Below are 16,178 nucleotides of genomic sequence, written 5' to 3'. Positions count from 1 at the left end.
TCAGAAGAAAGTTACTAATTTCTTTTAACCTTCCCAAACACCTAAAGTCGCTGATTTTTCCGCAGTCTTTTTTACATGATAACACCTCATTACTGCCTGATTTGCTATTTCCCCTAACACAGAACCCAGCTAGCCCTCAAGAGTGCTCTACTGCATGCACTTGTTCCTTAAGCATACTGTTTTGAGAATTTTCTGAGAACTTTGTCGACAGCTCTGAATTACCTGGACACTGTGAGGTCCTGTAAACTTCAGGCTGGGGATCTCAAGCAGCCCAAGAAGCTTCTAGAAAACAAGCAAGAGTTCAAATTCCAAGGGGCTTAAAATCAGACTTATCTTTTATCTTAAAAAAAAAAAAAAAAAAAAAAAATATATATATATATATATATATATATATATATATAGAACTGCCAGAACCACTAGCCGCCTTTCTTACTCTGTACCATTTATAATTTCTTCTGGTAAGGAGGAAAAACCTTACTGTCACAGTACAATCTTTTTAGCTTCCTAAAATTTATCAAAATGTCATTAGAATTAACCAAGTTCTACTATTTTTCATAAAAGTTGACCCCCACAAAGGTACTGATAATGCATCAATATGAGGAAGCATTCTATCTGACATGAGCCAGAAGGTGGCACTATTTTTTACAGACTGATTGATGAGCTATTTTATTACAACCTGCCATTGTCAGCTTGGACTGGTTAAGGAAGATTCTGGTATAAAATTCCTCAATGAGGGACCTGAGGTCTGATGAGCTTTACAAACAACAATGCACAGCCAGCTTTTCAGTATTCTGGCCAGCAGCAGACCCTCTAATTGCCACAGAGGGGAAGTGCAAATGAATCAACCCTAAGTAGCTCCTAGAGGCCAGGATTCCCTCCCGACCTGGTACATCTTTTGTTTCTCAAAGCACCCACAATGACGGAACACAAGCTCCATGAAGCTTGTGAGACTGTGCCTGTGTCACTCGCTGCAACATCCCCAGCACCCAAAGCCCTGCCAGGCACACATAAGACACGCAATAAATACGATGACGACCCCCATCTGGCAGGTACTCAAATATTATGGCGCCATCAGTACAACTCATCCTGGGAGCATTCATGCCATGACCAACCTTCACTTGACTATTCCTCTCGTAGCTGTGGCAGACCTAGGTCTGTCTCTCAGGAGGGAAATTGAAAGAAGGAACAAAAGCAAGAAAAAGAAGAGTTGAAATAAGCCACTCTATTTTCAAATTTCTCACCCATAAATTAAATTCCCTGAGGGCCAGGTCCACGTCATCTGATTACTTCAGTACTCCCCAAGGACATTTCCATAAATGTTCCTGGTTGATGAACACAAACCATTCCTGTGGGGGTTTTCCCCTTCAATATCATGCCTTGAGCTGCATGAAAAAGCCATTTCTATGTTTCATAAAACTGCCTAAAGTAATACTTAACTGGTGAACAGCCATCTTTTTTATATTGTGTTGATCTCCCAAATCAAAGTTGATCTCTCTCTCATGCCCTGACATCACAGAATTCCCTACCAACTGTCAGAATCTCCTATTTACCTGCAGGCATTTTCTTCTTAAGTTAGTCAAAACAAAACCTCAGGAAGTACCTGGGAGGCCTCTCTTATTCCTCTTGGCATTCTTAAAGCCAAAATATGCCGCTGTGAGAGTATGAGTTACAACAGCATAATGGGTACAGATATTCACAGAGTTGCCAGACTTAAAAATAACGGGTGCTCAGTTAAATTTGAATTTCAGATGATGAATAATTGTTAGCATAAGTATGTCCCAAATAGTGTTTGGGACATACTTATGCTAAAAAAAAAAATTTATTTGGTATTTATCTGAAATTCCACTTTAACTGAGTGTCCTCTATTTTATCTGGCAGCGCTACGGGGTGGGGTATGTGTGTGTGTGAGGGACGTAACCAACCAGTGAGAGGGCAAGGAGCACAGTGAGGCTATAGATGGTGATGGGGGGAGGGGGATGGGACTTGGGTGACAAAATTAAAGGAGCTTAAACACCTTAGAATGATGCTGAAGTGTTTGTGGGGGAGGAGGTCAGAGGGGGACAAGCTTGAGAACCATTAATCAGAAGTCACCCTGAAAAGGCCACTGGCATGAACAGCTTCAATGGGCCACCCCATGAGACTGCCCAAAGATGCGCTTAAGAAAAAAACCACTTTGGCAAAGATGAACTCAGGAAAGGGAGGGCACGTTTACGGCGAACAGCCTGTGTTCCAAGCATCTCACTAGTCTCTTACACCATATCCCTGGCAGCTTACAACACCTCGAGAAGGTGGCTCCAACACGAAAGACTATCAGAGAAGGGAAAGGCACAGCTCTGCGCGTACTCAGTCACAAGTGCGGGCTAGAAGCCAAAGCCAGCTTGTCTGATTCAAAGCTCCAGCTCTTTCCCTCACACTCTTTGGGGGAGCACATGACTGAAAAAGCACCATGCTGTCTAGATACTCATTACGTGCAGCCAAGAAAACCAAAAGTTTGGATCTTTATCCCTCCTTTTTGTTAGCAAATAATAGCTAACATTTATTGTGGGTTTACTACGTGTCAGATGTTATTAAGACTTTGTACTTGTTACTTTATTTAACCCATGCAGCAAGCCTAGAGGCAGGTACTATTATCTCCCACTGTATAGATGAGAAAACGGAGGCAAAGAGATTGATTAAGGAACTTCAAGGTCACACAGCTGTTAATGGTAAGTGACGCTGGTCTAGAGCTACACATCTTGAAGTAACAATGGAACAACTCAATCTGATGTCACAACTCTAACACACCATCAATTGTCCTGAACTGGCACACAGAGTTTGTAGTTCAGTCAAGGAACTGAAGATGAGACATCATGTTCCAGAATGCATCTTGGCTGGTGCACAAATGAACGTATGTAAGGCTGAACCAAGCCACAATTACACTAGAATCAATGAATCATATGATGGGGTTGAAGGAGAACTTAGAAGTTACTAGAACTGAATCATAAAACTATACCAGATACCACAGTTTCCTAGTATTCGTAAGGGCCTTAAATAGTTGATGGCTAGTAAATATAAGGATGGGGTGGTGGTGGTGGTTCATTATGACATTTAAATTTTTAATCTCCTTTTCCATCTTACTTTAATCTCTTGAACTTTAAAAGCAAGGCACAGCTGGGGCCGGCCCGGTGGCGCGGGCGGTTGAGTGCGCGCGCTCCGCTGCGGCGGCCCGGGGTTCGCTGGTTCGGATCCCGGGCGCGCACCGACGCACTGCTTGGTAGGCCATGCTGTGGCGGCGTCCCATATAAAGTGGAGGAAGATGGGCACAGATGTTGGCCCAGGGCTGTCTTCCTCAGCAAAAAAAAAAAAGAGGAGGATTGCCGGATGTTAGCTCAGGGCTGATCTCCTCACAAAAAAAAAAAAAAAAAAAAAAAAAAAGCAAGGCACAGCTTACAGGTTTTACACATTGAGTACATTCTTGATTTGTGTAAATAAAATACTTTAAAGTGGTTTGGTTGTCTTTACATATACTGGATTTTTTTAGTTTCATAACCTTAATTTTGTTTTTTTTTAAACAACCTTTTATTCTTTGGGTTGTCCAAAAGTAATATATCTATAATTTATTGCTGTTAATCATATACTTCTCCACACAAAATATGGCAAAGAGATAAACCTTTTGGGAAAACATGCCCTATAAAAGGTTTTATGGTCCTTAATGTCCTGGAAGAAGACCATAATGAGGCATCATACGTAAAAGAGAAGTCATATCAGACTCCAGTTTCTGAAATACTCAAATTCTATCTACCATATCATCACTAATTCATTGTGTGACCTTGAACAAGCTACTTGACCTCTCTGGGTCGCATGCGTAAATACAGATGTGTCTCATTTGTAAAATGGGAGCGCTGGATTAGATCAGTTTCCCAACTGGGATGCCCTGGCACTACTGTGCCAAGATTCTGATGCCCCTCAGCCCTCAGGGCAGCTGGACAGAGCCCACAACAGAGCCCCAGATCCATCTCCTCCAGCCAAGAGCAGCCATATGTTTCACCACAGTGAGCTGTGCAAACCTTTTCAACGTGTGCCGAGATGTGAAACTGGTGTGGAAGCAGTGGATTAGATGACCTTGAGGTCCATACCAGCTCTATAACTCTATAATTGTAAGTCTTCCTGAGCTACTGCCCATGGCCAACTACTATTGATTCTATCATCTGCAATGCAAAGCACAGTACTTTATAATTCGGAGGCACTGGAAAATGTGTTACAATGGCTCAAACTGCAATGCCATCACTATAAGAAATCAACATTACTATAAAAATTAAATATACAATTACAATGTTGTTTACTAGCATTCTACCAATTAGAATTTTTCGATTACTTAATATCTCAGTTTATTATCTATGCTCGGAATGTAGGGCACATCGTAAGATCCTAAAGTGTTATATAAAAGAAAGTAGTCTCTATTTAGCATAGTTTTAATATAAACAGTATTATAGTATATTCTAATTTTTATAAGTAATTACTTTTGCCATGGTAGTCTCTCTATTAATCATTCTAAAATTTTGCTGAAGAATTATAATGGCATTTCTCCTAATTTCCCATGTGCCTGCCACCTCCATCATTTAGACAAAACAATCACACTTTTCAGAGAATCAAAATGTCTGGAGTCAATGAAAAGTACTTGTTTAAGAAGCCAGAAAAAACAGGGTTTAAACACCTTTAATGTGTATAGTGTTTATCCTCAAAGTAAAGCAAAACCAACAAAGGGCTGGAAAAAAGCCCACTTTTCTCCCCTCCCTCCCCAAATCTGGTTTAAACTAATACGTTGGAAAGTTCTAGGCAACTCATTACAAGATGTACATAAGCAGGAGGGAACTGGGAGAGGAAAAACAATAATGACTAAGGCACTGGCTCGAATATAAGGGACAAGTTAAAAAGAGAATCTCCATTACTTAGCTGAGAGGGCACAAGGGACATCTAACTATATACACACACGGGGATCAAGAAGAAGAAATAAAGAAGAGAATTATTCACTAATTCCAGGGATCATAGGGAAGGGAAAAGAGAGGGAAGAAAGCATTTCGGGAGGAAGATGGGGAGGAAGACTTTTGGGATAAGCCACCCTGCGTAAGGAAAAGGCTTCTCACTCACTCTACAGACAGGCCTTCTACTCAAAGGTTACTTTTCACACCTTAAACCAGCCTTGAAAATAAGCACTGAGTAAGAAAACCTGGGATGAAAATGCCCCAGGATATTCACCTTTCATGATATTTATTTAATTTTTTGTGCCAGATGTTTAATGAGATACGGGATATTTAATGGGCCCATGTTTGGTGTTTTACTTTTGTTAGTCTTCACACTGACAGCCCCAGTGGCCACTCGTACTCAGGGAGTTTTGGAATATAAGGATGGCTACAAGTGAGAATTTGTTGTTAATAACTAGTCTTATTTTAAACTTAACCCACTCTTAACACAGTAAATTTGAAAGACATAGATTATAAATAAGAAAATAAAAATCACCCATAAGCCCAACACCAGAGACAATTACTGGTAACATTTTGATGTATGTTCTTCCATTTGTTTTTAACATGGGTATTGAATACGATGGGTAGGAAGGATGGGTGGTACGTTATGATATTTGAAATTATCTCCTTTTCCACCTAGCTTTCATCTCTTGAATTCAAGAGTAAAACAACTTACCACATACAGGTTTCACACATTAAGTGTGATTTGTGGTAGTATTTGTACAACTTACTGGAGAAAACAAATGGCTGCTCTTGGCTGGGGGTGATGAATATGTGGCCTCCACCTAGCCTCTGTCCAGCTGCCCTGAGGGGCATCAGAATATTGGCACAGCTGGGCCAGGGCATCCCAGTTGGGAAACTGTGATCTGACCCAACTCTCCCATTTTACACCTGAGGACACTGAGATCCAGTGGAGTAACAGAGGAGTAAAGCAGCTTGTTCAAAGTCATACCACGAATCACAATTTGAACATTTCAGAAACTGGAATCTAATATGACTTCTCTTTTACATAAGATGCCTCATTATGGTCTTCTAGCACATTAATGATCATAAATCTCCTTTATAGAGCATGTTTTCCCCAATGGTTTATCCCTTTGCCATATTTTATATGGAAAAGTCTATGATTAAGAGTAGTATAAATTATAGATATATCTCTTTTGGACAACCCAAAGGCCAAAAAGTGGTTTAAAGAAAAAACAACACTAAGATTACAAATCAACGTTATGAAAATAAAATTAGAGATTTTTTTCATTTTGAAATAATTTACACTTTTTTGTGTGTGTGTGTGAGGAAAGATCAGCCCTGAGCTAACATCCATGCCAATCCTCCTCTTTTTGCTGAGGAAGACTGGCCCTGGGCTAACATCCGTGCCCATCTTCCTCCACTTTATATGGGACACCGCCACAGCATGGCCTGACAAGTGGTGTGTCAGTGTGCACCTGGGATCCGAACCCGGGCCGCCAGCAGCAGAGCGCACGCACTTAACCGCTACGCCACGGGGCCGGGCCCCCTACACTTGTTTTTAAATAGTTATATTCCCCAGTTCATGTAAAATCCAAACCATTTTACCATATTTTATTTAAAATTTTAAATTATGTTTCTTTCTAGAAGGAGTGTCTAAGCATATCCTAATGAGCACAGAGTATTTGCATTTTCTAAATCATTCCTAATATGACGATACAACAATGAATATTTGTTTTGGTTTGCATTTTTTTGATCCTAGTGATCATTATTAGTCATTTGTAATTCTTCAGTAAAACGAATAATTTTATGTACTCAAGTTGAGCAATCATTAATAGTTTCTTGCTTTTAGGCTTTAAAAGACATCCTCTTCACAAATCAAATATCCTCCAAATTTCTTTTTAGTTAAAAAATATATATTTAACTCCAATCCACATGAATGGTATTTTGGTGTATGACCTGAGGCAAGGATCTAAATCAGTTTTTTTTTTTTTTTAAGTATCCAATTTCACAACCTCCTTTACCAGATAATCTGTATCTTCCCCCAGTGACTTGTCATATAATTATTATTCTATACACTGAAAATGTTTGATAGGTGCTATTTTGTTTGTGTATTTTTACACTCACATCATCCTCTTTTATTATCATAGCTTTAGAATGTTTTAATCTCCAGTAGTACAAGTCTCTGCCTCATTCCTTTTCCAAATCAAAAAATATATATATAATTTACATATGTATATGTATATATGTGTGTGTACCTATACACAAATATATTCTTCCAGATGAACTACAGAATCAGTTGAAAAACAGACTTTTTATTAAATTGATTTTTAAAGACTATATGCAAAGATGCCTTAACATTTCAATTTTTTCTGGTTATTTAGCATGAATTATTGTACTCCTGTTCCAAACATTCAATGCCTTTTTTTTTTGTAATGTACCCTACGGATGTGTTCCAAATATGTTGATTCCCAGTTAATTTGGAGACTCAACCCAATCAAACCTAACCCAAAACAAACCTACCTCCACCTGGCAGATGAGAGCCCCACTTCAACAGCCTGCAGGGCTGCGCACGGAGGCCCTGTCGCAGCAAAGGCACGCAGGGCCAGGTCACAGAGGGCCCTCTGTGCCCCAGTGGCAAGGAGGACGGACTTTACTGGAGGCAACGGGGAGCCAGTGAAGGGCATTTAAGTAGGTGAGTGCCATATTCAGATTTCTGTTTTAGAAGGATAAAGAAAACTGCGAGAGTGGACGGCTAGATCAGTGTTCAGTGCCCAACAGAGGCAGAAGAACAGCTGGAGTCTCCTGTAGTACCTGTTCTAGACAAGCAGTGACAAAGAAAAGGGCAATGGAAAACAAAGAATGATTCTATTGGTATTTATGATTTTGCAGTATTGTTTCTATTGCTACAGAGGGTGTGTTCAAACACTCCAGAGGGAGAAATAACGAAGCTCGTGAACCTGTCCCCAAGCATGGTCTCTCTGCCCACATGCCAATGGCAAGCCTTCCCTCTGCCCACTGCAGGTTACATTCCTTCAACCAATATTTACTGAGCACCTACTATGGGTCAGGCACCATGCTAGCTGCTGAAATAAATCCTGGATGGGTCAGTGCCAAAAATCAGCAGGAGTCACGGAGAATGAAGAAGTATGACTCTGACATCCAAAAACAGAGCCGGGTATTAAGAACTGGAGTCACTCAGCCATCAGAAAAAGACTGTTGTACGGAGCCATCACCTTCCCAGAGGACACCGGCCCCTCCCCTCCAGGCCAGTGGAGAAGTCTGTCCTGTCCCATCCCGTCCCGCACATCCAGGAGCTATATGAGTGCCTTTCCAGTCTTCCTCTAGGCACCAGACAGCAGTACCACTGGCTCTCTTTTACAGATGGATCAAGGGAGACAGAGTGAAATCAGGCCCCCTGACTCCAGCTACATGGGGGTCAACACAGAACCCAATTTTTGGTACCCTGGCTTGACCCTTGGTCTTTGTGATGTATCCCAAGTACTTACAAACACCCTTAAAAATTCTCAAAAAGAAAAAGGGAAAGGCCTTTTTCCACTTTTTGCCCACTGTTTAGTTTCTTCCCCTTGATGAGGGTGGGGTTTCCATAGCTCTCTCAGCACAATCTACCCACTGTTAACAGGAGACCACCCCCTTGGCACTCCTGTAATCTAGAAAGACCTTCCTCCTCCACCTCCCTCCTCACACTGAAAATAGACTAGAGAGACATCTGCTCCACCTTTTAAACTTCAAGGAAGGGAGTGAAGAAATTTCAGCAACTGTAAGATATTTGGTCATGCCATTTATTGGTCATACGCTGCATAACAAACAAATATTGTTATATAATAACCAGCTGGTTCTCACAACTGCTTCAAGGAGATCAGCTCTGCATATCAAGCATATAAACTTGTAATTTTTTTCTTTGGCCTATGTAAAATGATCTTGGATACTTCATTTTCTACAAAACTTAAAAGTTTGCATTCCCTTTAAAGATTCCTATGTTTAAATCCAGAACCACAAATTAATCAGTACATATCACTGAATTTTAACCTCCTTAGACCCGTAACAAAAATAGGTACACAGCCACTCTGGGGAGGCCTACAGGACCAAAACATCTGGAAAGAACTACAAGGCAAAATATGCCTATGACTGCCTGGCAGGCTCGTCCAAATGCCACCCTGACTGTATCATTTGATGCTTAACAAACTCGGACCAAATGCTCAGTTTTGATAGGCCTTGCCTTCAACCTCTCCGGGACTTACCTTCTTCATCTGTGAAACAAGGTCAATGATGCCCATGCCACAGGGTCATTGAGAAGAATAAACACTGTAATGTGTGGGAAATGCTCTGTAATTATAAAGAGCTGTGCAAACGTCCTAGACCCTTTCCTCTGGAGGCACTCTGACCGTCCCCTTCAGTTACATGAGTTAGTGGTCTTATTCTGATTTTACATATGGAGAAACTGAGGCCCAAGCAGTGCTCTTTCTAGGAGGAAAATCCCAAATTAAGAGAAAGCCCTCACAAATCAATAAAAACCTGGGAATCCAGTTTGCCACCAGGTATGGTCTTAGACAAATCCTCCAACCCTTCCAAGCACCAGTTTTTTCTTATCTGAGTTCAACTAACCTGCCTGGAGGGCAGACCAGCTAAGGGTCGGTTTGTCACAAGAGAGCTTTATGGAAAAGACAAAGACTAGAGGAAATGGGCCTGACTTCTACCCCCAGGGTGGGAACCTTCTCCGTGCCCCATAACCAGCTCACAGATAATGGCAGCCCAACAAGGACGGCAAGGACAGGACAGGGCACAGCCTCACTCCAGTGGGAAGCGGGCTCTGACGAGGAACCTGTCGAAGTGGCCCAAGTGGACACTCCCGCGCTATATGAAGTGAGGCCTACCAATACAACTGAACACAGGTGGGAGGCTGGCTTTGGAGGGGGAGTGCAAAGGAGGCTGCAGCAACACCGAGAAGGGTAACTTTCCAAGGTGAGAGGCAGAAGCCTCTCCAGGATGATCAAGACAGTGCCACCTCCTGCCCTAAGTGATATCACACACTGACCAGAAGAAGCCTCATCACTTCTTGCCTTCAGACCAGCCAAAGATAAAGAATGCCAAGGGGAGGAGGAACAGGCAGCCATGAACATTCAGGAACACTTAGGTAGAGGTTGAAATCATGCCTGGGATTTGCATGAAGAAGGAGGGAGGGCAGGGATTCCAATCACTTCTCTGGAGCGAGTTGAAACAGTACCATCTTATATTATGGTGACCCAATTCCTCTGGTATCCCCAAAGCTGATATGGAAATCCAGGTGACCTGTTAAATAACAGCCAAAGTCTTATCTCACTCAAATTCTGGTTCCATAAAAGACTATAATTGTTGGAAGTCCTCAAACTTCCCATCTTTTCAACACTGAGCACTAAACCACACAAAAGAAGAACCACCCACTGAAATGCCCAAATGACACCACATTAGGCCCCATTAAACAGCCCAGTGAAGTCTGCAGTATTTATTAGGTGTCACCACAGCAGTGCCCTGACTTCTACTGCAAAGGAGGAAGAGGGAGGAGGAATGATTTTTAAATATTACTCGGGCCTGTTGATAACAAGCTTTGCAGCACTGGTTCATTATTCCCAGCCACCCTGCAATCATTAACCCAGGGCAGCAGTGGGGGGAGCTAAGACAAAGAAACCCAGTCCCCTGCCCAAGGAGACTTCCTGATGCTGCCTTCAACAGCAACTGTTTAGGAAGCCATTACGTCTATATCTGAAACCAGAAGAGCTGATATCCTAAACTGGAATATCTAACTGAAATTAGTTCTGACTGGTTTTCATTAAATCTTTTTAGCCAGTTGTCAGTGTGCTTCAGAGGAAAAAAATATATATATCACATGCTCAACAGATGTGGCTGGAATCAAAGCCGAGCTGAGCGGAGCTGCACAGACAGCTCGCAGCAGCTTCCCCCAAACAAAAGGTCAGCCATTTATAATGACATCCCCAGAGTGATATATGCGTGCATTAGAAAGTTAAATTTCATGAAAAGAATGTCCAATAAAGCCATCAATTTTATTTTTGGTCCATCTGGCTGCAATTTCTGCCTACAGTTATTTCGCTCCAGGAAAACAGCACGGGGCAGGCACCTGGATTCACTTCAGGGTCCCTGGTCCATGAACTATGACATTCCACACATAGTTTCCCAACACAAGGACTGAAATGCCTGCTCCCTACTTCTTAGCTCACTGTCTGCATAACATTCCCTGCCCTTTGATGTGAAAGAAAAATACTCCACTTTACAACATGACCCTGCACTGGGCTTCTTTTCTGAAAGAAGCTAAACCACCACCACCATTGTGGCCACCCTGAGTACCAGTCGCAACAACTTCAGAGCGATTATCTTTGTGTTACAAACACTGTGGGCAAGTCTACACCCACTAAATCCTGTTACCCCGTATACTACTTTAAGAGAGAGAAATCATTAGTAGAATTCCCCACAATTATCCTTGAAAACAGCCCACCTCTTTTTTTGGGTAGATTCTTGTCCCAAATAGTTAACAATTCCTCCATCCTTCTTAAAGTGCCACGGTAATTTGCTATTAAATGCACACTTAAACCAACGTTTTATAACGTCGCTGCTGTTTTCAATGACTCTCCTCCCCTTCCTACCAGGCGTTTTGAGCTATAATAGCCGTCCCACAGTCACCTCCTACTGAATAATTATAATAGTAGGCCAATTAAACTAATCACCTTTCTACATATTTTTATCCGGCTTACAGATGTAAATCTTCCCCAGAATGCCGGGAATGAAAGGCTCCTCTGCAAGAGCACCTAGGACCCCAAGCGCTGCTCCTGGAAGAGGCCCAATCCACCAGGGGCAAGCCTAACTCACAACCCAAATTAGTAAGTAACATTTTCAGACATGTGATCTTCATGTGTAGTCACTATATATTCATCTTTCTTCTTCAAGGAAATCTAAAGGATCTCCTGTTATTATTCCTAAACTATTTCTACATTTCAAAAGCCTAAACTTCAGGTTAACATGATTTAGCTTAAGCAGCAAAACACCACCAAATCTTCTAAAAAGAGATTACAGAGAATGACAGTGCTTTACAGTGTGGGATTTTAGCTGCCCAGAAATCCATTGTATACATTTTTTGAAGAAAAAAAGATTTTTAAAAGAGATTTCAAATTCAGAGGTTGAACACTGTAGTGTGAGCAATTTACTATGCAGCAACTGAATTAATAATTCCTTGGAGAATTTTTTTTTTCTGATGAATTACACAGAATCTTCTAGCTCTGAAAGGGAGGACACATTTCCATTCAAATGTCAAGTGACAAGCAGTGAAAAGGAAAAATTCCAACCCCAGGCAAAAAGCGGCAGGTGGGAAATACACTTCATTTGTGTAAAACTAATCCAGAAATAGACATATATATCCCCTTCCTAGAGAAAGCTACCACCTGAGGGATATTACTTCTGGTCTAGGTGACAGTTCAGAAGCAGTTCATATACAGGATTTATCTGACACTCTACATCCCGAAACTGCTCACTTTGCTCTCTAAATATCCAATTAGATAGCTTAATAACCATCTCAAAAATAGTTCACAGATCCTTACGCTTTTTCCCCTCCTTAGTAGTCCAAACAGTTCTCCAAGATGTTTTATAAAATATATAAACTAGAATAATTGCCTACAGAGAAAATCACTTTAGCTGCCTCCTTTGATATCATTACAGCATAATAACAGCATTAAGAGAGTGTTTCTCAATGGGGCAGAGCCACTGCTCTCCATGCAGAGAAACAAAGGAGGGAAGGATTAGTGACCTCCTGATACCTTCTCTTTCCAAACTACCCAAAACTGTGTCTTTGGTGAAGAACAACAAAAATAATATATAGCTTTCCCTTCTGCCCTAACTTTTCTCCAGTCAAAGGGAAAAAAAAAAATCAGGTAACCACTTGAAAAATTCACTTTCAGACAACAGGTACTTCAAAACCTCATCAATCAATAAACAGACATCAGCATGTCCTAATTAGGCCACTAAATAAAAGACACTTCCCAAGGCAGAGCTCAAAAAAAGACCCTCACGTTTGCCTCTTTGGGATGCACTCCAGACCTCCCCTCACTCTTTTCTTTTCAGCTACAGATGTCACCAAAATCTTAGAATGAATGCAAAGAAAGGCATTCCACTGTATCTCATCATAAATGTAGCATTTTCTTTTAAGTTTTGCAGAAAGGATAGTGGGACTCAGAAAAGGATACTCAGCTTACACTTGGCATAACCTTTAAAAATGAATAAAGCAATTAAAAACCCCACTATTAAAAAGTATAAAAACAGATTACAAATCCACTTGGAATTTTAGTGAATAAGATCATCCTGATTTTTCTCTCTTGCTTATTAGTCAAAACCCTTTAGGTCAAATAGTAAATACTGTAGTTCCATTATACCAAACAAAAAACTCTAACAGCTCAATCTTTTAATTGGGCAGGAAGAGAAAACATCCACGTTTTAGTGATATCCTTGGATTTAATGTATTACTTCCTACAAGAAATTAGCTTCCTAACCTTTACAAGGAAGAAAACTGGGGATCTTGTTACAACCCCAGAGCAGGGAAAATTCTCAATTCCCTACACAGATGTGAAATAAACAGCAACACATTCCTCTCAAAGAAGTCTAGATAGCCATCTTTGACAAAGCCTTTTGTTACCTGGGCAGCCTTAGGCCCAAGGACCCCACACACATTCTTCAACATAGATAATGTGAGCCCACCTACCTTCTCCAGACTAGAGGCCATAAATCCTCAGAGGCTGTGGCCCTGCTCCAGACACCGCCACAGCTGAACAAAAGAGCTCGTTACATAAACATCCTTCCTCGTTTTCAGAGCAATCTTCCTCGACTCAAGTTTTACCTCCCAACATCTCTCCAATATGCCTGTTCTGCTTTTAAGAATCATACATAGAATTTACTGGAATAATCTGTTTACTGGCTCCTTAGTAAAATTTACACTTTGATAAAGCTACTGCTTGAAAGAAAAATCTGAATATTGCTGGACCATCTATAAAATGTGGTTAACATATAATTCCAAAATGCTTTTTTAAAGTTTCTTCTCTTTCAGTTCACTTTTCAAAAATACACATTATTTCTATTGATGTGAGAATCACATCATCAAGAATGTGGCACTACATAAAACAGCTCTAACCTGGGAATGAGGAGGCCTGGATTTCAGTTCTAACTGGTTCTCTTTGGGCAAGTCACTTAACTTCTCTGAGCCTCTGCTTCCTCCTGTAAAATTAAAGGGTCTTCAAAGGGACTTGCAGTTCTGAAATTCTGCAATCAGTTTCCTTCCTAGATTGTTCTCTCAAATCCAATCTTCAAAAGCTCCACCTTCTTTTAACCTCCATATTGTTTTGGCTTTTGCCCTTGGGTGTCCAGGGGAAGAATCTTTTGTTTAAAAGACAGCCCTGAAGTTCCCCAGGGGCCCGAGGGTTAATGCAGGTCTCCCAGAGCAGGATGTGCATAATCAAACTCAGACAGCAGCTGCTGAGTTGGAGATAATCCTAAAAGGACTGCCTCAGCCCTTCTCTTTCTCTCACAGTGCAATCGCCTGGCACTAGGCCTGTTCCGGCTGTTTGGACCTTATGTTTTCGGCACATTGCAAACAGCATCTTCTGTGGATTCAACTCTCAAAATGCCAATGGATTTTTCTGTTTTGCTTTTTCAAGCTGGCTCTCCAGAAGCAAATACTTAAAACATAAGCATGCACAGTGCCCACATGCTGACCACATATCAACAGCTTGGGATGGGAAAAGAGGCTCCTGGAGGGACAGGGATGATGGTCTCCTTATTAATGGAATTATCACTGTCCCTCTGTTCACTCTGACAAACAATATTTCATGAAATTGTAAAAGTGAGTAAAACAGCAAAAACCACCCATTTGGAAATTGCTAAATTTCTGGATCTTGCACTCATTCCTAATACTGATCTAGCATTTCCATGAAGTCTCAATCTCTACTTCAGTTCCATGGCCTTCTAAAGTGAAAACAACTCTACCTTGTTTTCCTGGAAATCTAATGTGACTAACAGCTTAACTTCGTAAAATGGGTTCTAGTTGTAGATTCGAGAGAGCTTTTTACAATGTGTACTTTTAAAAGTAAAAAGGTTGTCCTTACAAAGTTTTCTTGGCAGGATTCTTATATCAACTATACCTGGCAAAATCATCTTGTTCCAGGGAAGTCCTGCGAGAAAAGTGAAGATGATGTGTTAGGAGAACCACTTAGTTCCAGATGACAACTATGTACTAACTCAACCAAAGGAGTGGCCAGCATAAATTATGAGAAGCTACCAGTTTGTTCACATAATTAATGTTATACTACTACTTGTAAAAATAGCACAAAGTTAATCAGGATTTAAAATTTTTTTTCACATGAAATGTAAATTTAAGATTTTTTCCCCCAAGTTATCCAAGGTAAAGAGGAATCTTTTAATGATTCGATATAATTACACGCTTTCATAAGACATCTATTTTGTTGTTGTTTTAAAGTTTCCCAGAATATAACTTCTATCCAAATCATTCTTCAAGAATACACATTCTACTTTTTATACTTATTCTCTAATATAAATATTTATCATTTTGAAACACTGAAAAATTTCTCTATGATGGAGCATTAAGAAACCATGGAAAGTAAACTCCACCAATAAATTGTCTTAATACTTTGGAATTTGAGGACTTTGCAAAAAGCAAGGGGGGGGATAGATAACTTATGAAAACAGCTTTAGGATTTTCAAGGCTACGATCCAGGGAACTGGAAGAGTTCTTTTTATCCCAAGGAATTAGTAAGTGCTACACTTGGTTCAGCCTCCACTCACAAGAGTCTTAAAAGCAAACTCTGCTAACAAGGCTCCTACACCATCAGGTCCGGGTCCACTGCAGAGACCACATCCGAGGCTGCAAGCTCCCCAAGTGTGCTTGATAGGGCGTATGGTCCTCACTGCTTCTGCTCAATGGCTCTGCAGTGAGAATGTCTGGATGGATTTTCCTGAGTATGGGCTGGTTTTGTGTGTGCACTGTTAGGTGGAAGACATTAAACTCAAACCATGGAAATCGTTGTAACAAATTAGCAAGACAAGGTGGACTTGCACACTTCCTGATGGAAAACTAGGACGGACTCCTCCACATGTTCCACTTGAAGACTCTGCCAGACTGCAGATCAAAAAAATTCGGTGGATTAAAAC

General features: G+C 40.9%; 1 protein-coding gene across 2 annotated transcripts in view; it reads right to left on the bottom strand.

The window, feature by feature from the left end:
* Positions 1–16,178, bottom strand: part of SDC2 (syndecan 2) — a 104,744-nt gene that overhangs the window by 65,701 nt on the left and 22,865 nt on the right. The window contains exon 1 of one of the 2 annotated variants that reach the window (XM_058564672.1): positions 13,720–14,062. The exons of the other annotated variant lie outside the window; for it this stretch is intronic. Coding sequence (XP_058420655.1) covers positions 13,720–13,740 — 21 coding nt within the window. The 5' untranslated portion in view covers positions 13,741–14,062. Of the gene's footprint in view, positions 1–13,719; positions 14,063–16,178 lie in introns of those variants that run through there. 2 annotated transcript variants of the gene reach the window in all.

Source organism: Diceros bicornis, chromosome 21 (assembly GCF_020826845.1).
Source record: "Diceros bicornis minor isolate mBicDic1 chromosome 21, mDicBic1.mat.cur, whole genome shotgun sequence".
Lineage (NCBI taxonomy): Eukaryota > Metazoa > Chordata > Mammalia > Perissodactyla > Rhinocerotidae > Diceros > Diceros bicornis.
This window is presented reverse-complemented; position numbering and strand designations above follow the sequence as displayed.